General features: G+C 37.0%; 2 protein-coding genes across 3 annotated transcripts in view; one reads left to right on the top strand and one right to left on the bottom strand.

The window, feature by feature from the left end:
• Positions 1-877: 877 nt before the first annotated feature.
• Positions 878-3,516, bottom strand: LOC126834504 (SAGA-associated factor 29). Of its 2 annotated transcripts, XM_050566466.1 has the most exons (7): positions 3,302-3,515; positions 2,739-2,865; positions 2,158-2,292; positions 1,970-2,089; positions 1,751-1,897; positions 1,343-1,565; positions 881-1,270 (listed from the first exon to the last, which is right to left on the bottom strand). In XM_050566466.1, exons 2-7 carry the CDS (start codon positions 2,814-2,816, stop codon positions 1,095-1,097), a joined length of 879 nt encoding a protein of 292 aa, XP_050422423.1. In that variant the 5' UTR covers positions 2,817-2,865; positions 3,302-3,515; the 3' UTR covers positions 881-1,094. The 2 variants fall into 2 exon arrangements, with proteins under 2 accessions (XP_050422424.1, XP_050422423.1); XM_050566467.1 differs by lacking the exon at positions 2,739-2,865 and having other exon boundaries at positions 878-1,270; positions 3,302-3,516.
• A 4,091-nt stretch (positions 3,517-7,607) lies between these two features.
• LOC126835006 (proteoglycan 4-like) overlaps positions 7,608-16,480 on the top strand; it is a 91,425-nt gene continuing 82,552 nt past the window's right edge. The window contains exons 1-3 of the mRNA XM_050567271.1: positions 7,608-7,981; positions 11,976-13,508; positions 13,813-14,465. Of these exons, the coding sequence (XP_050423228.1) occupies positions 12,023-13,508; positions 13,813-14,465 (2,139 nt within the window). The 5' untranslated portion in view covers positions 7,608-7,981; positions 11,976-12,022. The remainder of the gene's footprint in view (positions 7,982-11,975; positions 13,509-13,812; positions 14,466-16,480) is intronic.

Raw genomic sequence — 16,480 nt, 5'->3', positions numbered from 1 at the left:
TTTTCATATTATAATCTGTGTTATTACAATATCGCCTAAAAACATACCAATGATAACAGCTGATAAGAGTGCCTGATAAGATCGGCTGGTTTCTTGATAAGACTTATTTACATTTTACACTTTTAACAACTTTTCAGGAGACCCAAAAATACTTTTAAAGTATTAATATGAATATTTCAAAATTATTGTATACGAACATACATGGTATAGCGTACAGTCTTTTAAATACAAAACAACGTATTTACAAAAAAAAAAATATGTAATTTACCATAAAAATTTTTACTAAAATTGTGACACCTATTCAATTATAGTATTTCTGACAGTAAATTTAAAAACACTTAAGTTGCGTTTTCAAGCGGCTGTATAGTATAATATACAAGCTAACTGTAATGGGGCGGCGGTCTATAGTCCAAATTTTCAAGATGATGCCCGTTAAATGTTGAGATTTAGCAATAAATATCTTTAAATTGGGTCTAAAAGGGTCAATGTCAATTTTGGGCATAAGAGTTAGTCAGCTAAATGCAAAAATAAAAACTTAAATGCTCATTTTCCGAAAGTTACAAAAAAGTGAGACTGGCTCTTTTAGACCCAAGGCACAGATATATTAAAATTTTTATATAACATCCCACTTGTGCTCCGATTTAAAATAATATTGTTTTTTGAATCAATACTATTGTACTGGTTCAAAAATAAAATTTGAGTTGGGCCTTCCAAGCATTTTCTTACTAAAATTTGAATATATTTTTAAACATTTATAATCAACATTAACTACACAATCACTAAGTTTTTACGTTGCACAGTATATTAAATTGAAATTGAATAGTATGACCTATACTAAATAATAATAAATATATTGTTTCTAAATATTGTTATTTAATTTTTAAAAATATTTTGTTAGTACAAATTAAAAAATTTTTTAAAAAAATACTAAGATTTGATACCAATGACTTCTACTTAAAATCTAAAATATTCCATTAAAGATATGTTTTACATCTTTTTTTTATACAATCTTTATAGATATACATTTTATAAGTAACTATAACATGAAAATTTATGTCAATAATAAAATATTTAAGGACAAGGGATGACAAAATTTAGTCGTGGTACGAGCGAGGGTATTGGACAACATAACGTTGGGCTACGACCATCATTATAGTATATTGCTTGAAGTCGTCTTCAAATAGTACTTCGTATCCATCTATACTCGTTTTGGGAGGAGCTTTGACGAGAGCTTTGAAGAAACATGTAGTTTGAGGATACATGGCCAACACTAAGATGAATATAGAAATGAAACATTAGTATTTTTTTTTAATATTGCTCTTAATTTGTACTTTATACAAACCAAATTGATCACAAAAAAAAAATGCGTCTGGACATGTAACTGGGTCGGCTCTCATAAGCGGCAAAGGTACGACGTTTTTTTTAGGTAATGTAAAATTACGATTTATTTCTTTTACATCAATATCTTCAACTTGGTATTTTCCGTTGTTAAAGCCAACTGCTTCTGCTACAATCCATCGGTCTTCGCCCGATTGTTGGACTAATGCTGCTACCAAATCTCCACTCTATAATAAGTCAATCACAATTGTAATTCATTCATGGGAAAAATACTAAATAAATAAAGATGTTACGGCTAATGAATTAATAAATAAAAATTCCCAATGATCTATGGGTTGACATGGAGAAGTAGAATTGTGAACTGACCTACGGGTTAAAACACACACAGATAACGCTTATATAGAACAAATACCTTAGCGATATACGACACGTCAGGAGGAATTGCACCACAAAGTGGGGGTGGCAATTCATCGTTGGAGGGTACCCACAAAGGTATTCTAATTGCTGATATTTGTAATAGCTTTAAAAACGTGGAACTTCTTTGAGACTGAAGCAATGACTAAAAAAAAAGAAAAATTGCAGTATTAGTCAATAGTTAATCAGTAAACTCATTACGATTGGTATGAAGTACTTTTATTTTCTGATGATGTATGTTTCTAACTTCGTTAATTGTTGCGAGCGCTTTTCTGAGGATTTCTTCCTCTTCGATTACTTCTCTCTCGGCCGTTTCATAACAACTTAAAAGTAATGTCTAGAAAAATGTTTAATGCATATTATGAATGAGTGCTCATTAATATTTATTATCAATATCAGGCTCACTTGAGATTCGGGATCCATCATTCCTTCTTTAATAACTTGATCTTGAATGCTATTAATTTGATTGACCATCGATTCATTGTTTTTCCTAATTTTTTCTATTTCAAATAATGTTTCATATATTTCAGTAAGTCGCTCCTGAAAATAGCAAACAGTATTACAAATAAGAATACACCAAAACTGAAATAGCGTCACTTTTTTTTTCATATTCTAAAATTACAAAAACTATAAATTATTTTTGAAAAAATTATTTTGATGATAAAAAAAATCAAACAAACTTATTGTTGCGGTGTATTTATAATAATTAAATAATTATAGTATAAATTATATTTTTCCTATTAATCTCAAAACACTTTTATGAATTACGATAACTTATTCTGGATCCTGATTAATTTATTAACTTATATGATATTTATTTATTTAAAATATTGTTTATTGATAACTCAAATTTTGTTTTTGATTTGAGGTTCTTATAAATAATCATTTTTTAAAAAAATTTATTTTTATTCAAACATGCAGTATGTATATAGAGCAGTACTTAAAAATATCTTTTATGTAAAGCGATATTAAAAAAGCCACATTACGTTTTCTTCTAGTCCATCTTTAGTAATATCTTTGTCGGTCTCTTTTTCATCGCCATTTAATAATTTCACTAATGCCATATTGATTTATGTGGCAATGTAATTTAAAATATCACTCAAAAATGATATTCTGAAAAAAAAAGTTTTAAACAATACATATAAATTATAAAATGAAGTAACAGAATGAAATGAATGCAATATCATTGAAGTGAGTTCTTAGATCTATCTTTATTTATGCTTCCATTTATCTATCGAACTAACTAAATTATTTATCTTAGAGGTGATTAGCTAGGTGAGTTGGACTAAAAGCTGGTTTCTAACTTTATGCTGAAAAACCATGTTCGGTACCATATAGCTCAAAAAGGGAGTTAGGAATATAGCTAGGATAGTGGCTATTATTTATTTCTGTAGCCGATCGCTTAAGCATAAAGAAGTAAAGCAAGTAGTCATGGTTTTAACTAATAATAGTAGTAATAATTTGTAAAATTAAGTAATAAAATATTGAAAAGTACCTTACACCACGACAAATAATACACTTTTCACTAATTGTATAAATTAAATGTTACCTGAAAAATCGGTTATGAATTGTACATTTATTCATGGACCAACATGAACACGTAGGTTAACGTTGATGTGGTAAAACTGAACTTAGCAGAAAAAAAATCCAAATTCAAAACAAATAAAACTTTAGAGCTGAAAAATGTTTTGAAATTTTAAATGGAATTCTATGAATATTATGACTAAATCGACAAAAAGTAGGTAAATCTGTATTTTGTAAATCGTAATTCGTTAGTGATTTGTTATCACTAACAAATAATAAACACTGATAACACAGTGTTTACTATCATACTTTTTAAGCAAGGAGATCTTATACTACAATAGCGCCAAATTTCAATTTTACTAATATCATTAAGTTACCACAATATTTGTTTTATATTTTCTGGTTCTTTCACCATTTTTACGATGAATACCGTTGCTATTGCTATCAAATATTAAGAGCAACGGAAAAAAACTATTTATTAAGGGGAAATGGATAGGCAACATTTGACGTACATTTATCAAATTGTTTTAAGTATACAATTAAACGAAGGGTTGAATTACTATTAATTGTTATGTGACAAAATTAGTATACATTAAAATCGCGTTTTAGTTGCCTTTGTATGAAATTTTGCATATCATATACTGATCACATTTTTTGAAAATGTAATCAAAAATCAAAGTTCACTCTAGAAAAGTTTACTTCTTCAGACAAAATAATTATATTAAATCTGATCGCGTTATCGTTTCTCACCACCAACAAGGCCATTAGTTAATACTAATAAGACAATTGTATACTTTAAAAATAACACCCCGTTACATCGTCTACTACCAACTTACTCACTTTTAAAAATTGACATCATTTTATCGAGAACCGTCGTAGGTGTATAACAAGTCGATTAGCGGTAAATTTTTCATTTTGTTCATGCGTTAAATCTGCTTAGTTTCTCAGAAACATTCATCTCTAGGTGCACGTTTTTGCTAAGAAAAACAGTGATGTAACGTCCTCTTAATTACAGTGTAAATACTACTTACAAGTATAGTATAATAGGCCACGATGAGTATATTCAATAAATCATAGCAGTGTACGAGAATACAATTTTTAAGTTCGTGTCGTTTAAGTATAATACTTTAAACTATAGTGAAGTACATACGATCATTAATGTACTATTTACCATTATGCTTTTGTCTTTCATCTATATAGGTACTATATTAGGTACTAAACATATAATGTGTTCATAGTTCATTCAGCTTAACGTCATTTTGTCAATACAAGGTGTGTTTTTTTTTGTTAAAAATTAAAAAAACTCCCCATTTTAGTGGTCCATATCTAATAAGAACTCTTAATAAGGTTATAGTACTGTACAGAGTTAATTATCTAAAAAAAATTTTCCGGGACTTGACATTTGTTTAGGCTTTTATTATATATTACTGTAAAATGCAAAAAACACATTGAAAATCCCTACTAAAAAGTCAAATTTAGAGTGAATTAGCTAAAGTATATTTTTAAGTTAAAAAAAAATTATATACTTGATGAGACATAAAGCTTGGCGTTAGACGAAGAGAATATTAGATATTATATTCTATGAACTCAGAATATTGGCAGGAACCATAAAAGTGCGCCAACTATATTCCAAGTGTAAAATCTTATCTCGTATTTTTTATCATTATATATTATTGCTTATCTGGTATCACTATTTCTACTGTTTGGATGGTTCTCTATAGAGTACAGCCTATATTTTATTGTATATTTATACCAATTTATGTTACATATATTTCTTATGACTTATGAGTTGCATTTTCATACAATTACCCTAGGATACTAATGTAGGTATAAGGTATTTGTTTGGCCGTGTATCTGTAAAAAATAGCCTTTTCTTTAAATTACCAAAAATTTTAATTTAAAAAAAAATTGTTTTTTTCATACTTGATCGATTGATAGTCGGAAAAGGAATGAAATGTTAATTTATGAAAAATCTATTTCCTTGTATCATTTTTACTAAAAAATTACTATAAATGTATTGCTTGTTTGATAATTATACACACAATATAATTATAATATAAATTAAAAAATATATATATATATATATATTATTTTTCATATTTTGGGTTTTTTTGTTGTTTTGTTCATTGTGTTTTAATATCAAATTTGTTTTTCTAATTTGATTTTGATGTAAAAGAAACTAGCATACAGTATATAGAAAATTTAAATGTTCAAAACAATTTCATTAATCACTTCAAAAGAATCTTGTTTTTACATGATTTTAATTTTTGGCGTTTATAAAAAATTGCTAAAATAAAATCATACACTGTACTATTATGCAGAATGCAGAATGCCCTGTGAAACTACATTTTTTTATACTTGTAACATTAAAACTTATTGACTTTATGATGGAAAATCTAAATAGTTTTACTAAATGTTGGGGTTTTTTTTTTTTACTCGGGGTGGACCGTGGAAGAAATATTTTTTTTCTCTTTTACTCTACACCAAGACGCTATTTTTGTAAAGTTTCATGAAAACGATTTCAAAAATTTGTTTTTTTTCACTACCGTACCGCACCCCATTAAACAAAACAACGTAGTTAGGTCCCTATAACGGTTAAAGGTAAAAAAAAAAGCCCTTGGTAATACATTTAGACACGAGGAAAATATAAGCTCGATTGAGATGAATGCTTTCAAAGTTTATTTTCGCATAAAGAACACAGTAATAAACTTAAAAAAAAAGTATGAAAAGATAATCCATCATTCTACTAGTTTTCTGTACAGAGCCGTTGAAAGTAACGATAATAATCACAATAAGACATTATTACCGCATACAATAAAAGTATGGTAAAATGTTTTTGAGGATAAGAAGTAGAACTGGCAGGCCGAGCCGGAGAAATGCAAATATTGTAGAATAAAAATAGATTAACAGTTGTGCATGGAATACAAGTCGTATTTACAACAACAACAACGATATGATATTATTATATTGACTTTCAAGAATAATTCAAGGCGCAGTAAATCATTACAAGTATTAGGTATGTATTGAATTACATTTGTAAAACTGTAATCTGCGAGCTGAATTTTACCACAAATTATAAATTTAATAATACATATTATATTGGCCTAAGCCCCCATAACCAAAAACGGGGTTCGTTCCATTGTGAACATTTGCCACCTGCACCGGCCTGCTCTTTCTCTGGTGAAATTGTTCGTTTTCTTGAGCCGACTATGTAATGTATGTAAAAACATTTTGGCAAAAATAACAACATGAATATCGCGAAATGTTGTGTAATTTATAATATTTACAGCAAGGTAAGGCGTTCAAGACGGGCAGCAGGGTCACATTTTTTATCATTTTCACCAGCAACTGTTTCGCCCGTACAACCAGGGGCGGATTAGTCTGCGGATATAATTTAAAGAAAAAATAGCAAGCAATTTCAATTATTATGAAAGAACCGCCCTGCGAGACACGAGTATACAATAAATAACCGGACGATTACCTAACTATAATAGAGCCGGCCACCTGCCCAGTGTACGATTTTTACCGGCTTTAGCTTAGTAACGATGCACCGAACTATGTAATAATTGTGTTTTAAAAGTGATCAGAACTCGGAGTAGTATTATTTTCTTCAGGTACACGATTGCTTCTAACATGGAACATTATTAAAGAATCGCAATCGTAATAAATAATACATAATATAATATAATAATATGAATCAGTTAAAATTCGCTAATATTGTTTTATGCATATTTATCGGTTTTAAATGCGCTCAAACAAATTACGCATAAAAATAAAATAGTTATTCTATGATTTTTTTGTACCTCTTATATTTTTGACATATTTGTTGAAATTATATTTATTTTCAGAGCGCCACTTTTGAAGACTCGATGAACCAACATTACAGTATCTTATGGCCTATTGTTCGCCCGGTGTCCATAAGTACTTGGCTCTTGTAAACCACGTTTCCTTAGTTCATATTTGTTAAGTATACTCTGTTTTAACGGGAAATGATCTTTGGAAACAGCTTATGGGAAATCGTTCTAACGTTTACGCTATTCGCTATTTCATATTGTCAACATTAGTATAATATTGAGAACATGGAAAAATCGTTCTGCCGTGTCTGGCCGACATGTCGACGACAGCCGTATCCGCGGTACGGGAATTCCATAATAGAGACGTCGCGAGCAGTTACGTGACGCTCGTCCGCTTGGCGTCGTCAGCGTCGCGAGCCCTCCCCCCGCGGGGACCGCATTCCGTGAACACCGTACACACGTCCACGCCGCCCGCCCGGCACCGCAGCCGCCGCCGCCGCCAAACGGACCGTACGCCAGTCAACGTATACGCCATACTCACACACACCAGTGCATTGTTCGCGTCCGTCGGCCGTGGTACCGCGTCGCTCGGTGTGCCGCGCCCGCGATACTGATCATGCCAATCATTTTTGGAATCGCACAGGATTAATAACGCATATTATCATACGAACGTTTTACCGACAGAACAGTGACAGACGGTTTTTTTTTTTTTGTGCGCGCGTGTGGTGTGTGTTCCGGCCGCATGCGACCGCGGACATTGTGTGCGCGCCAGTTCGTCGTCGTTGCGTGTGATTTATATATTTTGCCGCGAGTGCGTCGCGTACAGTGCGAACAGGGCGCCGGCCGCCGCCGCCGCCGGTGGCCAATCAATGTGTACTGTCGCCGCCGCCGCCCGCCGGTGGCTACACGAGGTATACGGTGGTCCTTGGATAAAATATAAATTATAATAATATTATTGTAGGTGCACTCTCGACGGTCGTTTGCCGCCGGAATACGGGTAAAAACGGGTACGCCGGGCGGCCGTGTTTCTTCTTATCACCGTGTGCGCTTCTCGGTAGTAGAGCGGTCTTTATATAATATAACGATACATTTTTTTTTTCCCCGACTGCGGCTGTCTCGGTAGACGACGACGGGCCGGACGTGCCGCAGCTGCCGCGCGCCGGTAGCCCCGCGCGTTGGTAACGTCGAGCGTTTGCGATATTCGGGTGCTTCTCCCCCCCTCCACTTTCATTCAATAAACGCGCGCGCCTCCGGTATCGGGGTCAACTCATAGCCGCTGCCGCCGCCGTCGTCGCCGCACGGTGTACTCGTGTAAGCCGCGGAAAAATAATATTAATAATAATAATAATACCATAAAAAGACGGCGGCGGCGGTGGCGGTGGACGACGTGCCATCGGAAGAAGAGCCGCCGCCGCCGCCGTGCCGTTGAGGAGCGCCGCCGTGTCAACAACAGAGTTATTACCGTTGTCGTCCGCGCGTCTCTTTCCCTCTTGCGCGGCGTCCGGTTCAATGGCTCTTTGGAAATTTCCAATTGCCCGCCAAACGATTTTTCCCTCCCCTCACGACGCGACAACGTTTATAATGCGACACTTGTGTTTTACTTTGGCTTCGTTGCTCGAATTTAGAAGGAAAAAAAAAATGACTATTCGTAGAAAATTGACGCTTAAAAAACTTGATAGTTTTCATTCTAGATTATTTGTGTTGTCTTTAAAAGTATCATTTTTACACTACCGTGTGGTACACATTTAATAGAGGAATGTAGGTAATTTGTATAGAACAAAAGTCTACATTTAGAAGAAATCGGTTGACAAAAAATAACTTGGGTACGATTGTGAAACGTGGTTAGGTGGAACGTATCAAACGCGTGTCATCTCTGAATCACCGTTATACCGTGTATTCGGCAATTATTGGACATTCGTTCCGGATGTACAGTTTTTTTAAATATATATTTCCTCAAATACCATACCGGCAAATTGATTTTGAAAAATTAAAACAAATAATCTTAGGTTCTTTACCTTGCACAATAGCTAATTCTATTAAAACGGTCCTCGATATTCTGCTCAAACACTTTTCAGTAGTAAATGTTCACAAATATTTTTGATTTTTTATAGTTTATGGCCGACTTGGATATTCTTATAGAATACAGGATCGGTTCATAGAACGTGTACTCGGAAAAACAAGTAACAATATGCTAATGTTTTTGTAATGTAACTCTTCGGATTTCCATGCTTGTCGTGTTCGCATTGTGAATATAATATTTCAATCAAAGAATAAAACGAGCACTTCCGGTAACGAAATTAATTCAAACCGATTCGTTAAAAGGTTTCCCTTCAACGAGAAAAAAAAAAACGTTTGAAAAAAAAACACATACCTAATTCGTGCTCGACCGTTAAAAAAAAAAAAAAACGTAAAATATATATCAAAAAAGGTAAACGTGGCGTAAGTACACACACACAACACGGTAATAATATCATAGCGGTGATTTATGTATATACCTATGTACATTTTTTTTTATACTGTGAAATCCGTTTTCCTCCTCGACCCTTTACCTACCGACCATTGTTTAAATAGTTATTCTCTCTATGGACAAACGCGGTCAATTTGTTTTGTCCACGGTTGTTTATTTTTTTTGAGATTAGCCGCTTATTGCTCAAACATTTGTCTTGAAACTAATTTTCTTGGTTTTCTGTCGGTTTAAAAAATGTACATTGTTAAAATTGTACGCGTACACAAATCAATGATTGGGGTATGAATTTTTTTTTGGGGGGGGGGGGGGTGCTAATTTTGAGTCTGGGGCGCTAAAGTCACCCTCCCTAGTTGCGCGCCTATGGGACGACTTACCGCCAAACGGATAATGGTCGTTTGTAACTAACCGGGGCAAAATGTTCGAGTTCCCTTTTGAGGTCCCCCCCTCCTTTTTTTTGGCTGACTATCGACACAATATCGTTATTTCATTATACTAATACAACAAAAGTGTACAGTATAGGTATATATTATTATTGTAATGGATTTTTGTTGTGTTCATATCGAGATCCATTCCCCCTTTAGAGATTACCTTACCTACACCCATCCGACCCAATAATCATGACGGTCGGTTTAGGCTTTATATAGATAATGGTTTTTCGACACACACAATATGCACGTGAACGAATAATTTAGTTTAATACATTTATATTATGCGAAAATTCCATTTACAGTCACATAGTCGGTATAAATGAATAAATTCAATAAACAAAATCACAACGTCTTTCCGTTAATGGGTTGATTTTATTTAGTTTTAAAACCCCGTTTTCGGTAAACCCGTTATTAAAAGAGTTTTCTTCAGAGTTTCTGACAGTTGTTCTGATAATATGTAATTTTCTTTGTGATCTCTTCGCAAGACGTTTATCGCGCCAAACACACAATAATAATATTTATTATTATTGTGACAAAATCAACATCGAGAAAGACGTGTTTCTCCAGTTATAATCCAGTTTTATACTTAAACTATATACCTACATTTAGATTAGCCGATTAATCGTCATCACGGTGTACGACTTTGTTAATTACACTTGTTTTGGCAGTTGTTGACGCGTCGATAATTAATTTCCGGTAGTCTTACAAACGAAATATGTCTATAATTTATTCATTTATAAGTAGATGATATTCAAGTCATAATCAGTAACAGCCACGTATTGTGCACATTCTATTTTTATGCGTAAACAAAAGTTGAAAAATTACATGTTTTTCCATGATTTTGGTTCAATTTCTGTTGTTGAACGATTGTGTTTTTGGTTTTCGAGAATTGTGTTTTTTTTTTAATTGGCTTATTTTCAACTAGAGACCGAAACCTTTGGGGTTTTTATTGGCCGATAAAAATAATATACCTACCGACCGGTTAAGAAAAACTATTAAAAAATAAATGCACTTACCACTTAGTTGATTTAAAACTCGCCAAATGTATATTTCTTTTTATAACGATCAAAACCTTTTTTATCCACGTCATCGTATGCGCAGGTTTTTTAGTATATATGTATAATAACATGATTTCGATTAATTAACGGCGCCATAATATTATGTTCGTTCCTAAAACGCGCAACTGTCGAGATAGATGTTGGTTGGTATTTAACGAAATATCAACAGCATAGTTTTGCGTTGAAGTTGAAATAGACTCCTCATTTAGTATCTTCGCCGCCGAATTGGCTGTTCACGACCGTTAAATTAGTCCTAATATTGTTTTGACACAACCATAACAAACTGTACGCATATAATATGTTTATAAGCATTAAATAATTACAACTTGGGTATACACGAGTAACCATTAACGTCCGTCGCGTGTATGACCTAGAAAAATCGTGCCCCGTCATTCAAACTGTGTGTGTGTGTGTACTTAATTAGTATTGTGTAGGTGCGATGAATATACCTAGTGCGCCCTGTATAAACAAACACCGTTTTCAACCGGTCTGTATAGTTTTGAAAACGCAATTAGAACAAAATCTTTGCCACAGAAAACGAGCAAAAAAGTTATCGTCCTACTCGACGTTGTGGTCAATGGCGCAGCCTTTTGCAGTTTACCTAGACAACTTTAATAAGCCTCTAATTAATGCTTGCTCAGTAAACCGATCTACCGCGGTTACCACGCATCGGGGCCGACTAGACAGCTCCCCCCCCCCTTCCTGAGGTTAATGGACAAACTTAATATAGATTTCATGTGTATATAGAATCGACCCACGAGACGCGAAAGCACTATAAATTATCTAACGGGGCCCCCTTTAACATTGAAAGGCAGCCGGCAGTTGCGCACCTGCGGGTCCGTTGACCATTGCGGTTATGATTTTACTCGTTGGCTTTTGACCTCAGCGCTTAAGCGGCCGTTTATCGACGCATGTAAATAACAGATTTTGGTGTTTTTTTGTTTGTTTTCAGATGTAAAGCACACTGACGTTTGCGTTGGTGTGTGAGTATTTGTGGAAATGTCGTCGAGAAAGGTCGCCGACATGTCTGCCGGAGGCGAGAGCCAAAAGCAGACGTCGGCCGCCGCCAAGGCGAAACAAAAGAAAATTTCCAACGCGGCCGACACGCCGCCCGGACCGGTAATGGCGACGAAGAAAACGGCGGCCAAGAAAGCAGTTGTCAACAACAAGGTGCCAAAACCGGAACAGAAGAACGCGATCAAGACGCCGAAAGCGATGAAGAAAATCGCCGAGAAGGAATTCGAAGAGCGCGAAGAGAAAAAGGACCCGCCGGCCAAGAAAACGGTCAAGCAGAAACTCAAGGAAAAGCTGATAACGAAAACCGTGAAAAAACCGTTGAAAGAAGCGATTAAAAAGGGTAGTAAAGCCGGCGGACTGACGTCGGCCGGAAACGCGGACAAATGCGCGGCGGACAAGTCGCCGCCGAAACCGAAAAAGAAAGCGACCACGGACGACAAGGACGAGAAGAAGCCCAAGGAGAAAGTGCCAAAAGAGAAAAAGGCGGCCAAGGAGAGCGGCGGCAAAGACGCGAAAGAGACGACCAAGGACTCGAAAGATACAAAAAAGAAACAAGGCGTCAGAGCGATGAAGAAAACGGCCGACCCGGCGGACGCGGATGGCGCGAAACCGGCGGCAAAGCCTGATAAGAAAGCGTCTCCCAAGAAAACAGCGGCCGCCGCCAAAGTGACAGCCGCCAAGAGCAAAGGCAAACAAAACCAGAACAGGAAAATCGACTCTATCGACGACTGCATGGACGTGGTCAAGGACGAGAAGGGCGACGGCTTGAATTTGCTCCAAGTGTTTCAACTCAAAGACAGCGAGGTGTGCGATTTCGACGGCGACATATGCAACACGATAACCATTCGGCAAGACAACACGTGCATAAAGATTAAAGAGATATCCGTGAGCCAGCTGCCGTATCCGGTTAAGTCGGAGCCGGGCACCGAAACCGAATCGCCCGTCGTCAAGCCGGTCAAGAAAGAAGCGAAAACCAAAGTGGAAAAACCAAAAATAGACAAACCCAAAGCAGATAAGGTCGGCGCCAAAAAGGTAAAAGCGGAGAAGTCGGAAAAACCTGAGAAACCGGAAAAGCCGAAGAAAAAACCGAAGGCGGCCGCCGCGGAAAAACCCAAGGTCAAGCCTAAAGTGTCGCCAAAAGCCAAGCCGAAAACCGGAAGGGTCGCCAAGCGACCCAGGGTGGCTTCTTTGAACGCCATCGCCAAAGTCCACTGCCTATACGAGAACGAGACTAAAAGCGCCCTGATCGACTCCCTGCCCGCGTCCGCTCTGGCAGCGGCTGCGGCAGCGGCAGCAGCCCCGGTCGCCACTCTGGCACCGACTTCCAAAGCGGCGAAAAACGAACCGAAAGCGGAAGTGGCCGCCAGAAAGGGCAAGAGGACTTCGAAGCGAACAACGCCCGGACTCAAAAGCGTAGGAAGACACTGGGACATGCACGACACCAGCTCCACCAACAGTTCCTCTTCCGGTACGTATACAGAGGGAGAGATTATTACAATATTGTTTTTAACGTAGTATCGATCTTAAAACATGAGCGGGAGGCTTTTAATACTTGACGTGTCTTTTTTAAACGGCGGGTAACTCGAGTAGGTGTACTGCGGTATAAATGATTTTATCGGTTATCTAATAAAACTAGTTAACTATTTCGAAACCTAACCTTAAGTGTGTTTTCAATTGCTTTTTTTTTTAAATAATTAAACTTTACAGTTAATATTTTTATTTTTCATTAATGAGTTCTGTGTTTTATTAACGTGCACTTTTGTTTGTCACAGGCGGAGACGACGCCAAGTACGAACCGCCAAAGTCGGCTAAACGGACGAAAAAGCAGCCGGCTGTGTCCGAAGCGGACAGCTCGGACGACGAGGAAGAAAGTGGCCGGGAAGCATCGTCCAAGCAAGTGGCGTCGCCGTCGGGCGGCTCAAAGCGAAAGAGGCGCAACGCCGATACGGTCACCATGGACCTGAAGGACATGGTGGTGAAGAAGCGCATGGCCAGTCTGAACGCCTCGGCCATACTGGCGGCCAGCTACTCGACCGAAAAAAAGTCGCCCGCCAAGGGAGCGGACAGCTCGAAGAAGTCCACGACCAGCTCGGACGTGTCTTCGGTGAGGTCCGAGCCGGAAGACGACGCGGAAGACGAGGACTCGGACGGTAACGCGGAGCCGCCCATCACGGCTCGCGTCACCGTCACGCAGCCGACGCCTTTGCCGCCCATCCTGCCGCCGCCGTCCTCTCAGCTCGCCGTCATCGTCAACCAAGACACCGACGTGACCATCACCGGCGTGTACGTTAACAGCACCACCCGGTCGACCAGGCACGAGGAGTTCTGCACCATATCCGGACTCCAGTACCGGATATCCAGTACGAGCCACACGCAAACCGAGGCCACCGCAGTAGCTACCGAAACATTGCTACACGCCGAACACGTGAGTACAACGTTTAATTTTTTTTTGTAAAACGCCTCAAACCGAGTTGGGAAAAACCCAGGTTGGTTTTTTTTTGTGGGAAACCAATACAACCAAAATTAAAAGCTGAGTGTGAGATTTTCAACGATTTGTGTCTTTCAGTGAACTTTGGCCTTTTACATTGGCCATATTAAAAAAATATACATATTATTACAAACATTATTGTTTGTCAAGTCCATTAATTGTGTTTAGACACCCGAATTCAAACATATAAACCAGTCAAGGCCTAATACATTCGCATAGACGAGATTTGACAAAGTAATTTTTTTCAGGAGTAGCTCTTAAACGATAGTGCTGTTTCTTTGCAAATAAAAAGATGCGACCGTCTAATGGGTGTCGACATTATACGGTTTTTTGGCGGATATAAGTGTTTGTTTACCGCGTTCTCCTTCGACGTGTCCCATACACGTTATGGATACTTGTACGGTAATGGCACAACATAACCGGTAAAAAAAAATTGCAATTAAATTGTGTCGGCGGCGGCGACGACGGCACCTTATCGATTCCGGTGTTTATGTGGAAACATCTTGCCAATTTCTTAATGAAAAATAAATATCTCCGGCCTTCTTAATAACAGCAACGAACGGAGTCTGTAAAATGTGCTGATAAATAGCGTTGTTTTCGGGTATGTTTGTTTAGGATAAACAGAGTTTGTACGCTCATTTTGCTATTACCGTTTATAAGGTTAGGATTTCTAGATTAGTGTTACCGGGCCACAAACAATTTTGGCTTTTGCTTCTACGCCCAGCTAGGTACACCAAGAATGGTTGTGTGTACGACATTTATTTGATCAGAATCAAAGCGGCGGATTGTCAAAGGACATGCCTACCGCGTGAGAAATAAATTTATATTTCGCTTCGCTTTTGTATATGGTCACAAGGGGATTATGTATTTTTTTTTTATGGAATCTAAAAAGCACTCCGGCGAGGAGCGAGAAAAAAATAAAGTAATTCGGTGTATTAGTTTATGTATTATGTGTGCTCTTCCTCTCGTCCTTTGTGTGTCTGTCCTCGTTACATACGCGTTCACTGTTGTTTGCCGGAGGACAACACATCCGGATGTATTACACCGCCGCTTTGTCATTAGCTTGTACGTTTTGCCAACCTTTTCGTATCGCCGTTTGCGCTCGCCTTCTTATTTTCTTGACGCTTTTGTATATAAGGAGAGAGAGAGAGAGACATAAAAAGCGGCAGATATTTCCCATCGTTCGACAATGTACACACACACCGACCGAACTTTAGCGCTGTGTTTTCTTATATGAAATTTATTTTCTATTAGTTTTCATCCGCCAAACGAAAACCTCTTCTCTGTGTAATGTAATTCCTCTCTCCGGGGATTCCGTTTTCGGTACATTTTATTATTATTTTAGTTGAATGATTCGACGGAACACACCAAAATTCATACTACCCCTACTTGAAACGACAACATTTACAGTGAGAAGATAAAACATCCCTTTTACAATCATTGTCATTTTACTCGCTGTGAATCGTTTACAATCAAATATTATATAGTCTTATCGCATCATTTTTGCAAAGATAACGGTTGACGCTAACTCTAACGCTAAATATGTGCGTGTACTTGTGGACGACTAATATAATTACACCAGAATAATACGTGATAGCCACGATTCAATTAAAAGGGCATTGTGATAATTAACGAATGAATAAAAAAAAAAATTGCTTCAAGTCACTATATAATATGTGTTATATAAGGTAATCGACGACACAATAAACAGCGACCTTCAACGAGACGTACTCGTCCATCAATTTTTTTTTTATCAGTTATCACTCTACAAATTATTATAATCGTTATGGTCTCTACGCGCGACATGACTTTTTTTTGCTCGGTCTACTAAAATAATAATAATATGTAATACACGATTTAAGGTCAGGTTCCCACAGTCGTTAATACCAGTGTGTAAAACGGTCGTTTTGTAAAAAAATAAAAATAAATGTTATTTTTTCCTTTTAATTGAC

Source organism: Adelges cooleyi, unplaced genomic scaffold (assembly GCF_023614345.1).
Source record: "Adelges cooleyi isolate 19-005CV unplaced genomic scaffold, UGA_ACOO_1.1 ACOO_flye_CR_arks_rails_tigmint_CR_PRNA_21, whole genome shotgun sequence".
NCBI lineage: Eukaryota > Metazoa > Arthropoda > Insecta > Hemiptera > Adelgidae > Adelges > Adelges cooleyi.
The sequence above is the reverse complement of the archived record's forward strand: the minus strand, read 5'-3'. Positions and strand labels throughout refer to the sequence as shown.

Coding starts and splice junctions, on each gene's coding strand:
- LOC126834504 (XM_050566466.1), bottom strand. CDS start 2,816: ATGGCATTAGTGAAATTATTAAATGGCGATGAAAAAGAGACCGACAAA. Junction 2,090..2,157: donor TGATGGATCCCGAATCTCAA/GTGAGCCTGATA, acceptor ACATTTTTCTAG/ACATTACTTTTAAGTTGTTA. Junction 1,898..1,969: donor TACATCATCAGAAAATAAAA/GTACTTCATACC, acceptor CTTTTTTTTTAG/TCATTGCTTCAGTCTCAAAG.